The sequence below is a fragment of the Grammomys surdaster genome, unplaced genomic scaffold (genome assembly GCF_004785775.1).
Source record: "Grammomys surdaster isolate TR1022 unplaced genomic scaffold, NIH_TR_1.0 168, whole genome shotgun sequence".
In the NCBI taxonomy this organism is placed as follows: domain Eukaryota; kingdom Metazoa; phylum Chordata; class Mammalia; order Rodentia; family Muridae; genus Grammomys; species Grammomys surdaster.
In genome coordinates this window covers 5,804,671-5,826,600 of record NW_021604616.1, presented here as the reverse complement: position 1 = coordinate 5,826,600, position 21,930 = coordinate 5,804,671, and the positions used below count along the sequence as shown (strand labels likewise).

General features: G+C 39.4%; 1 protein-coding gene across 4 annotated transcripts in view; it reads left to right on the top strand.

The window, feature by feature from the left end:
• Trmt11 (tRNA methyltransferase 11 homolog) overlaps positions 1-21,930 on the top strand; it is a 54,238-nt gene that overhangs the window by 23,639 nt on the left and 8,669 nt on the right. For 2 of the 4 annotated variants that reach the window (XM_028766454.1, XM_028766455.1), the window contains exons 8-12: positions 2,645-2,725; positions 6,201-6,365; positions 7,880-7,952; positions 8,068-8,199; positions 17,214-17,334. In XM_028766454.1, the coding sequence (XP_028622287.1) occupies positions 2,645-2,725; positions 6,201-6,365; positions 7,880-7,952; positions 8,068-8,199; positions 17,214-17,334 (572 nt within the window). Of the gene's footprint in view, positions 1-2,644; positions 2,726-6,200; positions 6,366-7,879; positions 7,953-8,067; positions 8,200-17,213; positions 17,335-17,711; positions 17,936-21,501; positions 21,561-21,930 lie in introns of those variants that run through there. The other 2 variants (XR_003711308.1, XM_028766456.1) reach the window with 2 other exon arrangements.

Genomic DNA, 21,930 nt, shown 5'->3' with positions numbered 1-21,930 from the left:
TTTCTCCACAGGACAGGAGCAGACTGACTCTGTGTCTGCTCCAGCCCGGAGGACCAGGCAGGGGCAGAAGGGAAGTGGCAACTGTTACTTTCTTATGGACTTAGATCCTTCTTGGTGAAGATGTTAGACGCAGTGAGAAGTAAACGATGATGCAATGTTTGACCATGAACTCATTTTCTTGTCCCCTCTTGGGCTAATTTCTGAAATATTGATAAATTACTGCTATTTTAGCAGCAAGGGAATTGAGGCTTTAATTTGTAAATGTTTAACTTTTTTGTTGATAGAGAGATTGAGATGAGTGTGGGCTCACTGTTTTGTGTAGTATAGAACTCTGAAGGACACTGTGGACTCCTTCTCCTAGTTCTCTCAGTTGTGTTGAGTCTGTAATATGTCCAACAAGGAAACATATTTCTTGCCTTATTTATCTTCAGATAATTTGTAGGTGTCAGGAAAACAATACAGCTCCTTTTTGATTTTGCCATTTCAGAATGGTACACATAGAATCCAGGTTGGGAAATTGACTTGGCCCCGGGAGAAGAGTGCAGGATGGAAAGAGGACTGGAAAGCCCATCTCGGCAGCTCGGCAGTGTTTTCTGCTTCCCAGTCTTTCACAGTTCTCCCTGGCTCTATTGTTAGTGTAGTTGTATTGCTGCCATCAGCAGTCTTCTTGTACCTAGGCTGCGCGTTCACATAGAGCTTCTTTCTCAGAGCGGTGAAGCATACAGTAAGACACAGTGGCAGCAGGAGCACCCGCTTCCTTCCTTTTCTCTCTGAGCAAAATCAAAGCCTAGTCTCACATTTCCTCACATTTTCAAGGCTTTCCTGTAGTTCTCCAGAGACAAAACTCATAAATTAAGTTTATAGTGTGGAATAAATTCCGCTCGAATTTTTTTGCCTATAAGGTCTTACCCTAACCTTAAAATGGTTACTGTTTAAATTACAGGAAATTGAAATGCTGAGTTGTTAGTCTGACTTACATATGTGGTATTAATAATCTTAGTCGGGATAACAATAAATGGGCAAGTCTTGTTCCTACTTTTTCCACACGTCCCCCGCGTTCCCTTCCCACCCAGGAACACTCCATGAAGGTATGACAAAGTGCAGACTGCTGTGAGTGAAAGACAGTAGAGGATTAGCAACAATTACCCAGTGTCAGAGAAACCAACTTACTATGATCTTATTTTAAAACTTAAAAGAAGACACAAGTACAGGCGAGTCTAACAGATTATTCATCTCCTTTCAGCAGTGTTCTGTAAGTTGAGTCTTCTCAAAGGGCCCTCTAAGCAATGGATAAGGTTCTGGTTAAGGAAGCACAGGAAAGCTTTTCTGTCCCCTTGACAACTAGCTCTTCTAGGTGAGTATCTGCCTTCGCTGGCAGAATTGTAGTCATTCCTTGTGATTTGGGTGAAGTGACTTTGTGACTCTCACAGGTCGTCACATGCAATACCTTTCTTAACTACAGACTACGCCATTTCTAGGTCAAGAATTATGAGGTCTCTTCATACTGCGTCTCACAAATGCTTCAGGGTTACTGTGAGAAAACCTAGGTTTTGGTTTTTGCTGTGCTTTGACCCCAACATCCTTCTTCTTCAAGGGATACAGCAGGAAAGTAGTTAGTGAATTTACATGAGCAATGTATTAAGTACGCTTCCTGTGTTTTAAATGGCTGTAGATCTGTAATGCGTAGATCTTGACACTGTTAAGACATTGTACTAATTTTAGAGGTAACATTTTAAAAGGGTGGAAAGTAAAACTCAAGCATTTACTCCAAAGGCCCGTGCTTATGTTATAGTCTAAAAATGAATTTCTTATTCCTACTTGACTGACATCTTCCTGTATTAAAATTAGGGGTTGATCAATCATAAAAAGCACTTTATTTGAATATATAATAATGTCAGTTTAATAAAAAATACATTTAATATTTTATTTAACTTTGAATTTTTCTTAATAAAACTACTTCTCTTTAAATGTTTCAGTTGTAACTGTTAGAACTTTCCTTCATTTTTGAACCAGTCACATCCGTCATTTTCGTTAGTTTGGTGATTTTATATTGGGATATTGTTCTGACTTTAGCCATAGCACTGTACACTGTGTAATAGAAGAATGTTACATTAGACAACTTACTCAGAAATATGTATTTATAGTTTATACCAAAAATAATTACGTGACAGTATTTTAAAGCAGGCCATGTTTTAACCTGCTGCCAGTCAGCATGTCACACATGAAACATGCTCACGTTCGTTCTTTGAGACTCGAGCCCAGTTTTTAGTTTACTTTAGATCTTTGTATTTGCAGACTTGTATGTTCACTTTTTAAAATGGAACGGAATGTTTTTGAATAATCTTACGATAACCTGAAAATGTCTAACTATAATCTCTTTGAACAATAAATAGCACTCCCTGGGTAGTGTTATGAAGTAGCAATGCCACGATACACATCGAGTCTCGGTCTTTTGGCCGATTTAGCTAGTTCAGGTTAGGGTTTGATTGTTGAGTTCTGAGCCTTGCTAAATTTAACTAGGCTTGATGTCATTCCAGGGTACGCTGCCTGCAGCTAGTTCGTAAGACTCTGGATCAAATTAACTCAGGAAAGGAACACTAGTCTGGACTTTCTGGTTAACAGTCATAATTGTGTGATTTTCCAGGTGGCCTCCTGATAGCATCTGCTCACTTTGGTGCATATGTGTGTGGGACAGACATAGACTACAACACGGTTCATGGCTTGGGTGAGTAGAACTTACAGTGTTAAGCTGAGTAGGCCTTTAAAATCATAAGGTGACATTTTAGTGTATAAAGCACAACATTTTAATGTCATTTTCCATAAAGTTTCTTTGAGTATCCACATTTGACACTATGATCACCAGTTAATGTATGAGATGTAAACTGGAAGAATATTAACATGAATAAGAAAGATTCCCTCCATCCCTGGCCAGGAACTTGTCATCTTAATACAAGAAGGATTGTTTTGTTTGTTTGTTTTGTTTTTAAAGACAAACTAAGGTTGTGAAACAGTGTAGGGAGGGAAAGTATGAAAGAGATGGAGTGTCCGTTTTATAGTCAAGCTGGAGGGATGCTTACCGCTTAAGAGCACTGACTGTAGCTGGGCAGTGGTGGCACACACCTTTAATCCCAGCACTTGGGAGGCAGAGGCAGGTGGATTTCTGAGTTCGAGACCAGCCTGGTCTACAGAGTGAGTTCCAGGACAGCCAGGGCTACACAGAGAAAGGGCTACACAGAGAAACCCTGTCTCAAAAAACCAACCAACCAAACAAACAAACAAAAAGGACACTGATTATTTTCCCCTAAGACCCAAATTCAATTCCTAGCATCCAGTGGCAGCTCACACCGATCTATAACTCCAGTTTCAGGGTTTCTGACACCCATATGCAGATCTACATGTCAGCAAAACACCAGTGACCATAAAATAAAAGTAAATAAATAAATAGAAATGATTATAGTTTCTAGTTAAGATTATTATCACTGATTTACTCAGCAATCATGCATTGAGTAAGGTTGGATTAATATTTAGTCTTTGAGTAACATGAAAATTTAGATTTTTGTGACTACTTGAACATACTTGAAACACTTGAGGTGTCTACAAATTTAAAGATTTAAAGAGTCTGTCTTTAAATGAGTGTAACTTGAAACATTAATCCACTTTAATTTTGTAGCAATTACTGAAACTATTTAAAAACTTAAAAGCTTCACTAATGTTGTGTCATTGAATGGAATTAGAGCAAAAAAAGTATATTTCCCATAGTGGGATGCTATTAAAAATACTAAATTAAATTCATGCTTTTGAAATTGTTTGCCTTTATGCTGGTATTCCTTTCCTTCACTAAGTATAGGTTAATTTAAAGGAGAGGTTTAGTTACACTTTCTGTTGCTGAAACCCTTGTGTGCAACACTAATAACCTGTCGCCCTACCTTGACCTTACTTCCCCTAACTTCTTATTGACTCTTTGTGAATTTCATATCTGCACCCCAGTCCCATTCATGTCCTTGTCTCACTATATTTGCTGTCTGCCCTTGCAGCAGCCCGCACCAAAAGAAAAGAAAGAAAAGTCTCACCATGGAAGCCTGCCCTTTTGCCAGGAAAACAAAACAAAACAAACAAACAAACAAACAAACAAACAAACTTGCCAAAAAGTTTTTCTTGCAAATGTCCATTGCCCTGAGTCATAGATGGAGCCCTCTGGCTTCTGCTCCACTATCAGTACTGGATCTTCACCAGGACTCGCTTAGGTATCCTGTTGTTACCCTGTGTCATAGAGATATTAAAGCTTTGGTTCTGCAGGACCAGCCCTTTCCTGTGCTCCAGCGGTTTACCGATGGGGGAGTTCATGATGGTGTGGGCCATCTCAAAGTCCTGGATCTGGGCCTGGGTGGTAGCTGCGTTGCTCAATCTGCCAGCTCTTCCATGCTTACTCCATTAGGGCCTGCTCTTCAGCACTGCTCAGGCAAGGGGCAGGGTCAGCTCACCCCAGTGCTGCAGCTGGCAAGGAGTGGGGCCAACTTACTCACTCTCAAACTACCAGGGCCTGCTCTACCACACTGTCTAGGCTAGAGGTGGGGCCAGCTCTCCCACCTACTGGAGGGGGCTGTCTTCTGTGTAGCCCCAACAGAAGGTGATCTCGGGCATGCTCAGTGTATTATGTTTGTATTAGAGTAAGTAAATAAACTTCTAAGACTTACTCTAGTAGAAGCCACATACTTGTTTTAAGGAAATTATCCAACCGAGCTTTGAAGACAGTTTTTACTCATTAAAGTTTTGAAAAAAGTTATTTCATAGCCTTCAGGGAGTTAATTTTTAATTGAGAAGAGTTTTGTAGTGTTTATCCAGTTGCTAGGTATGTCTTCTGTTCTCTGCTTCTGACTTCTTAGTTTATATTGTAAAACAGGCTCGTGTTTTTCCCAGTTGGAAAGTCAAAAGCCTTTCCTTGAGTCCTGTAGGGTCCCGTTAGCTGTATTTCAAATGCTGCCTGAAAATCTGCAATCTGCTTTTGGTCTCAGTTTCCTATTGCTTGTGATCATGTAGCATAGCGCCTACTGAGACACCCACCGAGGACGCAGAGCTACAGTTCGGCAGAATTGACTTTAAGAAGCTTCTGTGCTTTCCTGGGTGACATGCTCACTGTGCTGACTTTACTCTTTTGACAGTTTTATTTCAGTCTCTTTAAGGCTCTGTAGTTTTCTTTCTCTGTACGAGTATACATACTATTTTCCTGCTGTCATTTATGTGTCCACTTATTTATTCATTTATTTTTTAATCCTTGTTTCTATTACATTACACATTGTTTGGGGTTTTTTCATCCTTTTTTTAAAAGTTTGTTTCACTGTAAAATCAATCATACTACAAAAAGTATGTAATTATGTAAGAATAATTGCTGGACATGGTGGTGCATGGCTGTAATTCCTGCGCTTGGGAAGGAAAAGCAGGAGAGACTCTATGTTCCAGTCCCTGCCTCAAGACTGAGGCCAGAGCAAGCGCTTATGCAGCTGGTACCTAGGTTAGGACTGTACACGTTCTCACCGGTTCCACTTGTTTAAACGATGATGACTCCACGTGAGTATGTTCCACTCTTCAGCTACCTGATGACTCTCTTTCAGTTAATACTACTTCATGTTTTATGTGTATGAGTGTGTGCGTCCGTGTATGTGATGGTTATATATCTCATAATTCATTAGTAAGCTGTGTTTTCTTCTGGTGTCTCTGATTTTGACACTGATGTGATCATCTTCACCACCCAGTTAGGTCTCCTAGTCCTAGATCTTCCTCTACTTTCTGTCTTCAAACACTGACTTTTCATCAGTAGTGTTTCTGTTTAGTTTCTCCATGGGCAACAGCTGCTATGTTTCACCAGTTAGCATTCCCCATTTGTCTGATCAAACACTTGTTCAACATGGAAGTCTTTACTGCTGTGGGAAAGGTCATGTTCTTCTCACTTATATATCTTACTGATGAATGCTTCATACTTAGACAGTATTGGCCACTTAAAAATGTTATGTCTTACTGTTCAAAATAATAAGGTGAAGTAATACTTGCCTAGTTGTAGGCATACAATTAGGGTTACAAATGAATACACGCTTTATGTGGGTAAGTACAGGTTTGCATGATCATGAAAGTAGTTTTGGATAAACTAAAGAAATTAAGAACACTTTGATGGAATAATTTTCTACCTTCATTTTCTTTCTCTTTAGGAAAGGCTAGTCGAAAAAACCAGAAATGGCGTGGACCAGATGAGAACATCAAGGCGAATCTTCGTCAGTATGGCTTAGAGAAGTTTTACCTTGATGTCTTGGTTTCAGATGCGGCTAAGCCTTCCTGGAGGAAGGGAGCGTACTTTGATGCAATCATCACAGATCGTGAGTCTGTTTTCATACAGAGTAGGAATGGGGTTAGTTTATGGAGGTATATGTTAAGTACACCATATATTAGCACACTCTAAGATGCCCACGTGTTCTAGGCTTCTTCCCACTCTTAAACTTCCTCATATAAAAACAATACAACATTATGGCTAAGCAGCAGTTTGTTAATTTAAGGGTTTGTGATTTCATTTTAGCAAATATATTTATTCCCCATCTGTAACTATAGCTGGACATAATTTGCCAATCCATTTTCTCTTGCTTTTTTTTTTTTTTTTTTTTTGAGGCATTTATTTTTATGCTGACTGAGAATAACCTCTAGGGGTTTCAGCAATCTCACATTTCTCCTTAGGTAAAAGGCTATATATCATCTGTCTCCACTGGCATCCCCTCTCTAGACTTAGAGAAATGTAGGGCTTGTGAATCAAGTCACTTCAGAACACTACATGAAAACTTAGGTTCTGCACCTTTAGAATATTGAATGTTTGAGGCAGCCTGTCTAAACAGACATGCCTTTTCTATAGCATTGGTAAATCTGAAAATAGTGCAAAGTTAAGACCTTTATCTCAGCCGGCTTTTGTTCTTTGATGACTTGGAGCATTTTAAATCTAACAAAAGATTGTCCTGGTGGCATTAAGACGCCAGTTGTGAATGTGCATTGTGAATCCGGGTGACCTTTCATTATTTACTATTTATTCTTTCACTGTGATATTTCCTTCTGTATTTTCTGAGAACACAAATAGGATCTTAGCCATGATATAGCAATCAACTTCAGTAAATTGATATAACGTAGTCTACAGTGTGTTCAGTTTTGTCACTTGAACCACTAATATTATGGACTGTTTTTTTTACTTGAGTATAGGGTCCACTTCAGAGGCAGGCATAACATTTAGTGATTTTGGGGCTCCATTACTTAAAATGGGTCCACAGCCTCACACAGTTGTACTTGCCTGAGCATTTTATGTTAACTATTTTGGGTAGAATAATGCATAGGTGAAGTTTTTCCTTCCTTGGTGTCTTAGTTTGGGTTTCTATTGCTGTGACGAAAACTCCATGACCAAAAAGTGAGTTGGGGAGGAAAGGGTTTATTCGGCTTACACTTCCAGATCATAGTCCTTCATTGGAGGAAGTCAGGACAGGAACCCAACCAGGGCGAACCTGGAGGCAGAAGCTGATGCAGGACGGGTTCTGCTTCTTGCCTTGCTCCCCATGGCTTGCTTAGCCTGCTTTCTTATAGAAGCCAGGACGACCAGCCAGGTGGTATAGCACCACCTACAATTGGCTGGGCCCTCCCACATTGATCACAAAGTGTAATGCCTTACAGCTGGATCTCATGGAGGCATCTCCTCAGCTGAGGCTCCTTTCTTTTGATAACTCTAGCTTGTGTCAAGGTGACACACAAAACCAGCTAATGCACCTGGTTATCACGTTTCCTTGCACACTATATGAGTATGTACCGTACTAGTGACTGGCTGACTTGACTACCACGTTGTTTTGTTTTGTTTTCTGCCTAGCTCCATATGGTATCAGAGAATCTACAAGAAGATCAGGTTCACAGAAGGAGATACCAAAGGGAATAGAAAAATGGTAAGTGAAATTCAACAAGCTATTACTTGGAAAAAATTGTTGATTTTTTTTTAGTAATTCTTGTGAGCAGTATTGTACTTTTTACTTACTTTGAAATATTTGTTTTTTTTGTTAGTCCAGAAAGCCACGTTCCTGTCTCCTTGAGTTATCACCTGAGTGACATGTTTTTTGACCTGTTAAATTTTGCAGCTGAGACCCTTGTACTGGGTGGAAGACTAGTCTATTGGCTACCAGTATATACACCAGAGTATGTAGTCTTTATTTTTCTAATGTCATTTTCTACATTATTTGTATGTTTTAAGGATCCTGTTTCCTTATCTCTAATTTTGCTCATATTTTCATATTTAATATTTATCAATAACTTTGGTCTACTTATATGTAAGTAAAAAATAGTTCCCTCCCACTTAATGGATTTTTTTTTTGACCCTTTTAAATAAGGTATTGATAAACCACAGTCCTTGGGCCAGATATATTTCTAATACTGTTTTTATAAATTGTTTGAACTTAGAACACATTTTACAATTTTTTTTTAAATGTTAGAAAACTCAAGAGTATTTGACAGAAAATCTGGCCATGATTATAACAATGGTAAAACTAGCACTTGGAAAGTGTAGGTAGGAGGGTCAGAATTCAGGGTCATTCTCAGCTACCTCTTTAGTTTGAGGTTAGTCTGGGCTACATACAAGCCTGTCTGAAAAAAAGAAAGAAAAAGAAAGAAAGGAAGGAAGGAAGGAAGGAAGGAAGGAAGGAAGGAAGGAAGGAAGGAAAGAAAGAAAGAAGGAAAAGGAAAGAAAGACAGACAGACACATACCCACAAATTGTAAAATATTTGCATTCTGGCTCTTTGTATGAAAAATTTGCCAACTCTCGTTGTGTGCCACTTTGCTCAGTGCCTGGTATATCATAGATGTTCTGTAGCTGCTGACTAGTACAAGCACAAGTGATTTAAAAATTTTAGCTGAGTAACTAACTCATGTCTATTATCTCTACTGCTGGCTTTCTTACATGCCAGCTATGAGCACTTTAAATGCAGTATGCCTTTCTTACCAGCTCAGACAAAATACAGATTCTGCATATATGTCAAGCTCTGCCTTATGTTGAGCAGGACTGGCTTGGTTACCCAGTAACTGGCAGCTGATGAGTGGAGGATCAGTGGTAAACGTCAGGTGTTGGAGTAAAATGCTATTAAAGGGGCTAGAGAGATGCTCAGCGGGTAAAAGTGTGCTATCAAGTCTGATGACGTGAATTCAGACATTGGGATCTGCATGGTGGAGAGAGCTGCCTCCCAGGAATTTTCTCTCTTTGTGTCTGTCTTTTTCTCTCTCTCCCTCCCTTCCTTTCCTTCCCTTGCTTTCTCTCTTTTAAAAGGATAGGGTCTCAGGTTTGAAAGACACTATTAACATTATGGGTCAGTTATTGAATCTGCTGTAGATCCTGTCTTTGCCATATATACTTGTTCTGAAGCACCTGAGGACAGCAGTACCACTGGTAGGTTAGGAACCTCAAGATTTGAAGCCATGTAGTTTTTTGTCTGTTTTATAGCCATTGTATTTAAGTGACTTTGGCCTAGTTTTAGTCATGCCTGTGTTTGTCTAAGTTCATCCATCCAGGTTACTCAACATAGGCTTCATGTTTTCTTAGAGGTTTAGAAAAAGGAAAGCACTTGTTACTCTTCCCAGGTTCAAGTCTCAGCACCTCACATCGGTATCTCACAGCTGTCCATGCCTCTAATCCTAGGAGGTCATATAATCTCTTTTGGCCATTATAGCTGGTAGACATAAACTTGGGTGCATATATATATACATATACACACACATACACACACACACACATATATATATACATATACATACATGTATGTATATGTATATATATGTATGTATGTATGTATATATGCATGCAGGTAAAACACTCATATTTATAAAATAAATAAATCTAAAAAAATTAAGTCCATCTATTTTAGAAAATGAGGAAAATTATTTTCAAGAAGCAGTGCGCATTTTGGGGCCTGACGCTTGTTTTGTTGTTTTTCTGTTGCTGTGAAGAGACACTATGACACAGGCAGTTTATAAAGGAAAGCATTTGACTGGGGGCTCGTGGTTCCTGAGTATCAGGGTTCATGATCGTCAAGGTGGTGAGCATGGCAAAAGGCAGGTAGGCAAGGCATGGTGCTAGAGCCGTAGCTGAGAGCTCTCCTTTGCTCCTCAAGGTGTAGGCAAAGACAAAGAGAGAGACACACATACACAAAGAGACAGAGAGCCCTAACTGGAGTTGGCGTAGGATTTTGAAACCTCAGAGCCTACTCCTAGTGACATACTTTACCAAAACAAAACAGGCTTTGCCACTGATATTGATTGCATCCCAGAACTGGATCATAAGAGTCTACTGCTAAGACATTACCCTGCATGCTTGGTTGCTGTTTTCTACTCATGCTAGATGCCTTTGTTAGACTGAGGAGCCAGTTTTATGTTTAAAGGCACAGACTGGTAGGATTTTCGCAGTCCCTTATTAGATCTCATCTATACCTTGTTTAGCTTTAAAACACCCAAGAATTTCATTGCAGTTCTGAACCCTGTTTCCTGTCCCGATCATTTCCCATCGTAGCTCCTATAGATGTGCTTTCATGTCTTCCAGATGCCTCTTTAAATGTGTAGAACACTAAGGTTAGGGTTACGTAACGAGACCTTTTTACATGGTCTGGGGAGGATCACTTAGGGCCCTTTGCACTTGATTGTAAGCACAGGCCAACTGTTCTCAATGGTAGCTAAAAGCTTACAAAAAAGTAGTTTACAAGGTCCAATGCAGCACAGAAAGACTCCACTCCTTCAGGACAGCGTGGATGCATGGAAGGGAAGCGTTACCGTAAGATCTTCAGAATCTGTAATCATTCTTTGTGAGCTATCCCAGCTCCTCAGTCTGGAGTGCTCCACGTCTCACCCCCTAGAGAAGCACTGGCTGTGCTAATCAGCTGTTCCCACTCCGCAGATTCTTCTTTCTGAGAACAGCTTTTACAGCACTCCACATACAGTAAAATCCAAGGATTTAAGCTAACTGTACTTCCGAAGACCTGCAAAAGTAGCCACTGTACATTTCTTCAGTAACTTTTCTCTTAATTTATACATTTGGGAAATGCCCAAATATTTATGGCTACAGGAATGTTTTAAAGTAGACAAAGCTGAGTGTGGAGGCACGTGGCTGTAATCCTCATACTCAGGCTCCGAGGCAGGAGGATCACAAGCTTGAGCAAGCCTGGGCTACATAGTAAGTTTCAAGCCAGCATGGGCTACCTGGGTGTAAAACTAGGTATCTAGGTATCAATTTCTTGCTTTTTGTTTTGTTCTTTTTTTTTTTTTAATTGGAAGTTTTCTTTTTGTACAATCTATTCTAATCATCAGTTTTCCTTCCCCAACTCCTCCCAGATCTTCCTCACCCATGTCCCTACACCCTTTCTTTAACTCTCTTTGGGAAACAATCAGGCAAACAAACCATCATTTAAAAAAAATTAAGGAAGAAAGGAAAGCACAGGAAATACATAAAACACAACATTGGAAACCATAGTATACTTGCAAAATGGCAGTAAAACAAACAAACAAAAAAGCCCAAACAAGGCTAAAAGTGTGATATATTTAAGGAACAGAATTTATTCAACTGTTAAATAAAATTATGAAACATGCAAGTAAATGGATGGAACTAGAAAAAGTCCTCTGGACTGAAGTAACCCAGACTCCAAAAGACAAATAATGTATGTTTTCTCTCATATGTGGTTGTTAGCGTTTAAGGATTCGAGAGGCCTGGTACAAACTGATAACCATAGAGGTTAAGAATAGAGTAAGAACACAGAGAAACCCTGTCTTGAAAAAACAAACAAACAAACAAAAAAAAAGAATAGAGTAAGAGACAAGTGCGAAGGTGGAGTGGAGGAATCTCTCAAGGAAGGGGAAATAGAATACACATAAGGGACTGGAGCAGGGGATTAAATGGGGAGGGGTATGGAAGAAAATCAGTAAGGGTGGGAGATATGGAAAGGAACAGCTAATACTCAGGGATGTTTGAAGGTCGTATGGACACTGAAGAAGCTTAAAATGTTTGCACACATAAGAGGAGTCTAAATGATGTCACCAAATAACAGGGGCTACTGTACCCCCACTAGACAGCAGTGTCAGGAATAGGATGCAGCTAGTTTGTTTTTCTTTTTTTGTTTGTTTTTTTGTTTTTTATTGGATATTTTATTTATTTACATTTCATATGTCATCCTCTTTCCCCATTTCCCCTCCATAGAACTCCCCCATTCCATTCCCCCTCCTCTTTTTTTCTTTTATACCATTTGAATTACATGCAAGTATTCAGGTCAGTTCTAGGTTGAGGAACTAGCAATACAATAGATACAAATAGTCAAGGAACAAGCAAGATAATAAATACAAATAGTCAAAGAAGAAGCAAGGCACTAAACAAAATTTCATGAACACTCCCATGATCACTATTTCTAAGGGCTTATCAGGATGATCAAAATATCTGAACCAACTTCCCTGTCCTAGCCCAACGTCATTTTTATGTCTGAAGCCTACTTCCTTGTTCTAGCCTAAAATTTAGATTCCTGCCTGAAATTACTTCTTTGTTCTAGCCTAATGTCAGATTCCTGCCTGAAGCCTACTTTCTTGTCCTTGGCCAATGTCATATTCCTGCCAAGCAGTCCATTTTCTTGTCCTTTGTCCATGTCAGATTCTTGCCAAGCAGCCCCAAAGGCTCTCCACATCTCCCCCTTTTTTTAATTTCATTAACAAGACTGAGCCTGTCTCAGGTCATTCTGACAAGAATGCCTTCATTACCTGTGATGGAATATGGGTTATCAAAAGCAATGCATTTCTGTCTTAGGTTGGTAAGGCTCTGTGCAGAATCTTACCCATCCTTGGCTTGCCAGCCTGTTAATTTAATAACTCTGTCTGGGAGTCTAGTTTCAAGTTCAAGCCATATACTTTGGTTGCCAACATGTTGATGTTAAAGACAAGCTTTTAACACGATGGGCAGGAATAAAAGTATTCCCAGGTCAAACAGGGCTAGCATGATCAAGCTATATATACCATTCTTGAAGCTTGATCAAAATAGAAATAATGACCTCAGGCCATGAGTAATTTTATCAGCAGTATTTACCGCGTCATCACTCAGCAGAGCAGCATTCTTAAAATTCATAAGTTCACTGTGTAACGTTAAAACATCCAGAGAGGTGTTAGAATTATGCTAAATACACTGCAAGTGTCTTTAAACTTTTTCCTAATTAATAGTGACTACCACTGTAAATTTTAGAACTAACATGAATCCAGTCGTATTTGGCATGACACTCAAGATGGCTCCTTACTCTTAAATTCTGAACCTCCTTCCAACAATTTGAATAGGATAAAGACCATCAATCTATTCTTCCAAATGCCTATATCAATCCCCTTGTATATTCAATACATTAGTAACATTTTTTGCCAAATGATTAACAAAAGTAGCTGTCTTAACTCCTTGTGTCACAGCAATTGCAGAAGCAGTGGTGCTAGCAATTAATGTAATTAAAGCTGTTATACCAGCAATGATCAAGCTGCTTAAAGCCTGATTCATTTCTTCCAGTACTTGCAGGCTATTTTTAGAATTCCAAGGTTCTGTGATACTCAGGGCAATAAAACAAAAGCTGGTTGATAGACCTCTGTAACTGACATGTCAGATTTCAAAACACAAATACAATTACAAGGTGAACAATCAATGCAACTTACATTAAATACTGTAGAAGAAACAAAAGTAATTTTAACTTGACAATTAAAAGAGCCTTAACACATGTGGTAACACCTGTTTGAAATCCAGATCCTGCCCCAACTTTATCTCTTGCTAACATAACATCACAGAGCACTACAGTTAACTTCCTTGTTTTTTTCTCGTAGACATTTCATTGAGGATAGATTTCTTCTAGCTGTGTGGCTAGCTCAAGTGGGACGAGTACTGTGGTACTTACTCCCCTGATTGATTTGTATCAGAGTTATTTCCAGATCCTCCTATGCTGATTAGTAGATTTCTATTGTCTCTTCGCTACATTCTGATTTTTATGAGTTTAGTATTTACAACTTCCACTGGCTGAGATGAAGCTGCCGGTGTTAGTGACAGAATCGACAGCAGGGCCAGTAAGGTAGTTCAGGTGCTTGCTTGTCACACAGGCCCGGTGACAAGTTTGGTCCCCAGAACCCACACTGTAGAAGGAGAAAACTCCTGAACATTGTTCTCCAAGCTCCACAGGTGTGTTGTGGCACATGCATGCACATACTCATGAAATAAAGTTATAAAAAAGAGTATGATGACATACATATATCAAAACTTTGTATTATAGCCCATCACCATATGTTCAAATTGTCAGTAAAATAAAGTGTGGGAGCTGGAGACATGGCTGAGCAGTTAAGAGTGCCTGCTGTTCTTCAGCTGACCTGAGGTCAGTTCCCAGAACCTCCACTGGGCTGCTCATCACTAACTCCTTCCTCTGGGCTTTCTGTGGCCTCTGAGGAAACCCACACACAGGTAGCAAACATACACACGGAGACACACAAACAATAGACAATGGCCAAGAAGCTTACTAACAGGTCTCAAACTAAGGTTTTGGGAATATATTTTAATGTAGTCAGTACATTTATGGAAAAGATCACTTTTTGTCCTTATCTAGGAAACAAGGAAGAGTGATCTCTTAACAGCTCAGTGTACAGTAAATTGAATATGTTTTTCAGGTGGCAGGGTAGATGTATAACATTTAGAAAGAACTTACAGTTTTGCAGGAGAAAGAGTGAGTGAGACGTGATCATGAGAAAGCTAAAGGCTTATGTGTGTGACTGTCTTTGCTTTGAAACCTTTCAGCTGTCACTTGCATTGTCACAGTTCTCCAATTGCACTTTTCTCTCCTGTGGTTGTAGTATTTCCACAAAGTTGTGCAACCATCCCACTATAAACACAACTGCCCCACAGTACACATTGTCATTGATTCCCGAAGAAACCCCCATGTGGAGTCACCCCTCCTCTGGCCTTTGGCAATCACTGATCTAAATCTGAGTGGTTTGCCTGTTTGGGCTGATTTCAGTTTTAAATAGGTAGCTTAAGTTACAGGGAAATAGTAATAAAAATAGAGTTAGGTATTGTTACACTTGTCTAGCCAAAGTACAGATTTAACAGTTGGCAAACAGTCCACTGATATGGAACAGACTGTTTCATATACACTGAAGGTGTTTTTAAGCTGTTATTCAATTTTTTTGGTATGTTATTTTGGACATATGTTTTCCATCGATTTGGTCATGCATACATAGTCCTCTATACCTGTGGTTTCTATGTCTGGATTCAGCCGATCTTCAATGAGAAATAGAATTTGGGGCATAATAGTTTTACACGTACTAAACCCAAGACTTTTCATTCTTACCACTTCCAAAGCAGTGTAGTATAGCAAGTACCATTTATATTTGTGTTAGGTATTCTGAATAATCTAGAGATGATTTAAAGAGTACAGGAGATTGTGCATAGATTATGCAAATGTCTCCCAGCTTGCATGACTCCTTGCATTGTTGTATGGGGAGGGGGTGTTTTACAACCAGTGTACAGATACAGAGAACTGTCAGAGGCTAGAGAGAAAGTAGGTTTCTAAGTAGTTTTGGGAGTCCAAAAAAACCCTCCAATGTTTTTATATGCTGTTAAACAAATCTTGTGGCTAGTGCTACCGTGGGCCACTCAAAAAAGGAAGCTAGCTACTGGCAACTTTGAGCAATATTAGCATGATTCATGTCATTTAATATTATTTATAATTATTTTTTACAGATGAATTTGATTTTTTATTTTATAGTTATGAGGCTTAAGTATAAGAAATTTGTATTTGTGTGTATTTAAATGTCTTTTCAAAACACAAGTCAGTGTACATAGAAGGTTCTTAAATTTCTTGAAAAGGTTGGATATGAGGCCAACTTACACTACATGGTGAGAAGTAGGATCCTACTTCTAAACAAAGTGTATGTTTCTAAGTGTGACGCTGTTTTAGAAACTCATGGGTTGTACTGTTAAGTTCAAGGCCATATTTTCTCTCTGTTTTTATTTTTAAATTTAGTCTCCGTCATGATGTAGAGTGTATTTCTTTATGTCATAAATATTTTCTATGGAGATTCTAAATCTGATATGGACTAGTTTTATAAAAAGTACATTATTTCTGTCTATAGAGTAAGTGCTAAAGACTTCTTAGATGAGGAAAAACCAAAATGGTTACACGTTCCCTAAGGAATAGCCAAGAATGACTTCAAGAGAATTCCTTCCCCTGATACTGGGGTGAAATGTAGCTTTGCGTGCTGCTTGGTGAGTGAGTGGTGAAGGTTTGAGCATGTGATGGCGACAGTGAGGAGGAGGTTGTTGAAGGTCAGAGAGACATGGAAAAGTCCCCAAGAGTGGTGGTTAGGGTGATGTTGCCACATTAGAGCAGCTAAGCAGGTTCAGGATCCTTAGCCATTACTTTTCCCATTCGAGCCCGAGGTTTAAGATAGCACATGTTGTAAATGTGTGGGGAGATAATGCAGAAAGTTATAAAAGTTTGCAGTGGAAGACTAAAGCCTGCCTTCAGTGCTCTCTGGCTCCCTGCTGCTCTTCTCTCTGCTTCAGCGTGTCCCCAGTCACTGGGGTCCGTGCTAGGCTCTATTAGTACGTGTGTTGTCCTACACTGTAGGGATTGGTCAGCTCTACTCATGTCCTAGAGCAACACTCCCTGACTGTGACCTGGGCACTAACGTACCCGGAGGTTTTATTTGTACTTAGCTTTCTGAATTGTTTTACAAATAAATAACTTTAGACTTATTTACACATCTTATAGATGTCATTAACATTTTTTTAAATTGAAGACTTCATAAAAGTCTTCAGATGAACCGTTGTCTTGACTGTCAAGGGGTTGCTGTGACCTACACTTCTGTCTAACCAGCGTCTGTGAACCCTTTAGAGCATAGTCATCATCTAGCAGTTTTGTGGTTTGTTTGCTATTCCTCATTAAAACATACATGTGTATCCTCCTTTCTCTCCTTCTAGCTCCCTCTGTCTGTTTCCCTTTCGCTGTCTCTCCCTGTCTGTCTTCTTCCCCTCAAGGGGTAAAATACTGCGATACATCTTTTGGTGCTGGTACTTATAAAGTATTTGTAAAGCACAAGCAAATTGTTTCTGGACTGTATGGCACCATACTTGATCTCCACACGCCTGTTTGATTGCTCCTCACTGGCAGCTTCCTGTCTTCAGGTACACTGAGGAGATGGTGCCTTGGCACCCTTGCCTGAGACTTGTTAGCAACTGTGAACAGAAGCTTTCCAGTCACACAGCAAGGCGCTTGATTACCATGGAAAAGGTGAAGGAATTTGAGGTAAGTTGCCTTTGTGTTTTTAGTATAAGATGAAGAGTCAAAACCCCAGACCTTCCTAATTAGTTCTCCTGGAGTAGGATGTGGAGCTGCTAGTCTTGATTCTGATTATACAGCACAGTAGGTAAGCTTAGGAGGAAGCAGAGCTCGAACTTTGTAGGAATAGGAGAGTGCTTGGTTAGCTTGAAGAGCAGAAGAAACTTGCCCGGGCCTTGGGCTTCATTAAGTTCCTGTTCCAGAAACAGAACTTCTTGACTGCGGACCTGAATGTTTGTACTTACCTATTACAAAAGTGTGTATGTGTGCACATATGCCACAGCACACATGGAAGTCACATGACACCTGAGGGACTTGGTTCTCTCCTACCATGTTGATTCCAGGGCATTCCAGCATCTTTACCCACTGAGCCACCTCACCAGCTGATTGGCAGATTTTAGTCGAGACAGAGAGTCTTTATATAAGGAAGAAGGTAAAATTTTCTCATCTATTAGGTAATATCAGTAATCCTATTCATCCATTCCTGCATTTTCATTCCATTCTCATTCTCCTCTCTCTCTCTCTCTCTCTCTCTCTCTCTCTCTCTCTCTCTCTCTCTCCCCCCCCCTCTCTCACACACACACACACATACACACACATACACACACCATATAAATTTGAGAAAGAAAACTCTTAGTAACATTTGTTGCTTTCTGTCTAGATTAGAAGTGGTGTGACTAGTTCCTCTTTTAATGAGGCTGTGGTGACAGGTCAGAATGCCCTCTCTGTGGTCCTGTCTGGACTGACAGGCTCTCAGATGCACGGGCTGTTTGGGGCAGCCCTGTCTGAGTAGAGCATGCAGAGCAGGGTGATTGTGCCTGAGTATTCTGTAATGCCCATCTCTAGTCTCCCTTTGATTAAATATCGTCTAGTTTATATCTTCAAGGTCTTTCACAGTGGTGACTTAATCTGTCTGCTGCCCTTGTGTCTGTCACTTTCCATCATTCATCCCATCCCCATTTGTTATTGATCTTTAATTTAGAACCTGATTGGCTCTAAATTAATTATTTTCACTGTCATATTTGGTTTACGCTGTCAGATCTGAATCTCTCTCCATATCTTAATCATATCTTCTAAATAGATTTTTCTAATTACTTCCATGTACCAGCTAAACTTTTCGTTTCCCAAGAGTTACTGTGCTGTTCTTTCATTTTGCTACGTTATGCAAGTATTTTAGTTGATCGTTTTTATTACTAGATAGTGTTTATAAAGTTCTCAGCATCGTGTAAATTATTCTCAAAATTCAGGCTCCAGTATCAAGACTGTTCAGGAAACTAACTTATTCATCTGCATAAGTAGTTGATGGCTATCCACCAGCCGAGTGGGTGTTTATAGTATGATGTATATGTTTTTATGATGTGTATGTGCATGTGATCTGATGAGAACACATGGCTGTAGAAGTTTAGAAAACCTACCCAGTGAAATGATAGAATCTGTGGAATGGATGCAATTTTCATTGTGTTCCAAACATTTATGTACTTACATTTATCAAGGTGTGTCAGTACTAAACAATTATTTTATAGTAACAGCTTGTCTTTCTTCAAATAATATTATACATTTTGTACTGGATAATTTGCCAATAATTCTTTGTGGAAATCAAATCCTTTCCCGAGTATGATGATTTACCATTAGGTGTTTAGAACATTGAGAAACTCCTGGAGTGCTTTCTGTATTTAATGGCAGAATGACAACCTTCGAAAATGTCAGTTTTGAATCCAGCAAAACCTCATTACCTTACTTTCTGTTGCAGTTGATTAATCAGTACTGGCCCCTCGGCCTCTAAACCCTTTGTCTGATGGTGTTAATGTGTTCAATACTTCTTTTGTAGGATTGCCTCCTTGTACCAACCAACTTTTTGTTTCCTTAGAGTTATTGTACTATTCTTGGGGCTGTTTATTCTAGGTAGAAATATTGCGGTAATTATATAATCTAGTAAGTTAAACATGAGTGGAAGAATCGAGTTAGCATTTCTATAGTAAATAACTTGACTGTTTCAGAAGACAAGATGAAGTGAACTGTTAAGATAGACTTGAGAACTAGCTAGCTAGCTCAGTGGATAAGGGCACTTGCCACAAAGTGTCACACCCTGAGTCTACATGGAATCTGTATGGAAGTGTCCTTCCCTGCTTCACGTGGACCCACTCCCAATGAGATAAGTAAATAATGTGGATTTTAGAATACGTATCTAAAAAAGACTTTAGTTGGGCCTAGAAAATGATCACAGCTCAAGTTTACGGACTCAGTCTGCTTTGTAACCACTTCGTTCTTGGTTCATTTGGCGTGAGAGAGAACAGGGGTTCTGTGGGTTTGATTCCATAAACACTGGCAAATTGCCAGCAGTGTTGAGATGCAAGCAGGGGACTTAAAATTTCAGAAATGCCTCCCATTTGCGCAGGTGGAAAGTGCAGAGGTTGGTTTCTGGTGAGAGTGCTTCCCCTGGTGTCAGTGTCTGCCTTGTTGCTGTGTCTCACACAGCGTTTGTTGATCAGCCTGTGTTGTCGCAGCCTCCTTTTACAATGATACCAGTTACACTGGATTAAGACCCACTGTGGTGATCTCTTTTACCCTCAATTACTGCCTCAAAGACCCTGCTACTAGCTGTACTATGGTTATTGAAGTAGGGCTGATTCAAGCATTAGCGGGGAGATACAAGCTCTTCCCTAATGCTAACTGCTGTCAACTTAATAAGGACACATGAGGCTGGTTGTTCAGAGCAGCTCTCCCTTTTCCAGTCAGTGATGTCTCATGATGCTTTTGCTCTAAGGGAAGTGAGTTCTGCAACTTCTACAAACTACAGAATTTAATATACTCACTTGAGTTAGTAAGGTATTAATACCAGACATGTTATGTGCCAGACACGAGAGATACTTATACAAAACAAAACTATTACTGGTGGATTTTACAGTTCTAATTCTTGTTAGCAAAAAAGCAAAGTATATTACATTAGATTTCTTTATGATATTGCCTACATTAGCATTTCTTTGGAACACACATAAACTGTGTTCTGAGGAATTACCCAGACATGGAGAAGATTCTCATCTATTTCTATTTTTATGGAAATTACAGCAAACAATAAACTAGCATCTGTGTGCACTAATTTCATATGTGCTTTCTCCTGAGTTTAGTTTAAGAAAATTTACTTTTTTTCTTACAAATGTATGTTCCTATAAGCAAAATTATTTCAAAGTCAAGGGAAAAATGGCTTTGAGAGTTCTTGTTGTATATTATAATGATAAGTAAGCTCACTCTCCTGTAAAAACAGAGCTAGTTCCTGTCTGACTGCCTGCTTTCATTTTACTGTTCTTGTTTGAAACTGGTGCTAGCTTGTGGATTGAGACTGTGCCTCACTGTATAGCCCTGGCTGTGATGGAACTCACATGGCGATGAGGCTGGCCTTCAACTCAAAGCCCTGCCTCCCAGGGCTGCCCCACCACACCTGGCTGAAACTGATTTTTTTGTAAAATAAGAAAAAGCCTCCTGATGGTCACATTAGTATAGTCTAGGCTCACATTTGTAAGTCTTAACTAGTGTGAGATTTACTGTTAATGTTTTGTTAATGTGATACTCTGGTGTTTGTTTTTAATTCATGGTTTCCCTTCTGCCTCCTGCTGAGAAATGGCTGCGATTCTGATGTAATCAGGTGGACATAGAGCTGTCAAACAGTTCTCAGTGTCTCACAAATAGTTCTCAGGCTTGCTCAATGCTGTTGACTTTGACAGTGGAAGAATATTAACATTAGGTTTTTTTACTTCATAGACTGTGTCCCTTGCGTTGTCACTTTTTAGGTCTAACTTTACTATCGAGTTGGGCTTACTCTATACATTGTTAAAGGGTTCTATTGTTAAAGATTCTATTGTTAAAGAGCTCTCCCACCTTTTAAAACTGTACAAAATAAGTTAGAGAGATTGTCTAAGGAATGTGAATGTTTCTATCTGTATATTCTTAGCTATAGTTTTAGTCTCACTCATTTTTTGTATATGACACAGTGTTATGAAGATGCCTGGTAAAAAGACCTATATTTTGTTGTTAGTGTCCTTCACTGATTTATTCCAGAGACTAAGTGAATAAAGTGCCAGGCTTTGTCAGTGCTTGTTTATAAACGTTCTTATCTACTTGTTTGTTTCCCCATTTCAGAGATGAGAGCCTTCCTTCCTTCCTTCAGCCCACTGATGACTAAATATTGAACAGCACAGGTGAAAATAAAGCTCTTCTTTGTCCTTGAGATTTGACCTTTCCTACATCACATGGTCCAGAGGATGGATTCCTCCCTTTAAGAGTGTGTTGAGATGAAAGATCTGGGTATGCTAGTTAGTGGCAGGATGCTTGCCTAGCAGTGCCGGACCTGGGGTTGATTTCCACTAACACAAAGGAGATAAGAGCAAATGTTCCGAAGCATTGAGTTATTAGCTTCTGTTAAACATACTCTCTGTTTCGCCTGCTGTTTTTAGCCAGTGTGCTCAGGGTGCTGTGACAGAATGCAATACGTTTTGCTACGGTTAGCTTTCTTCTTCTTCTTCTTCTTCTTCTTCTTCTTCTTCTTCTTCTTCTTCTTCTTCTTCTTCT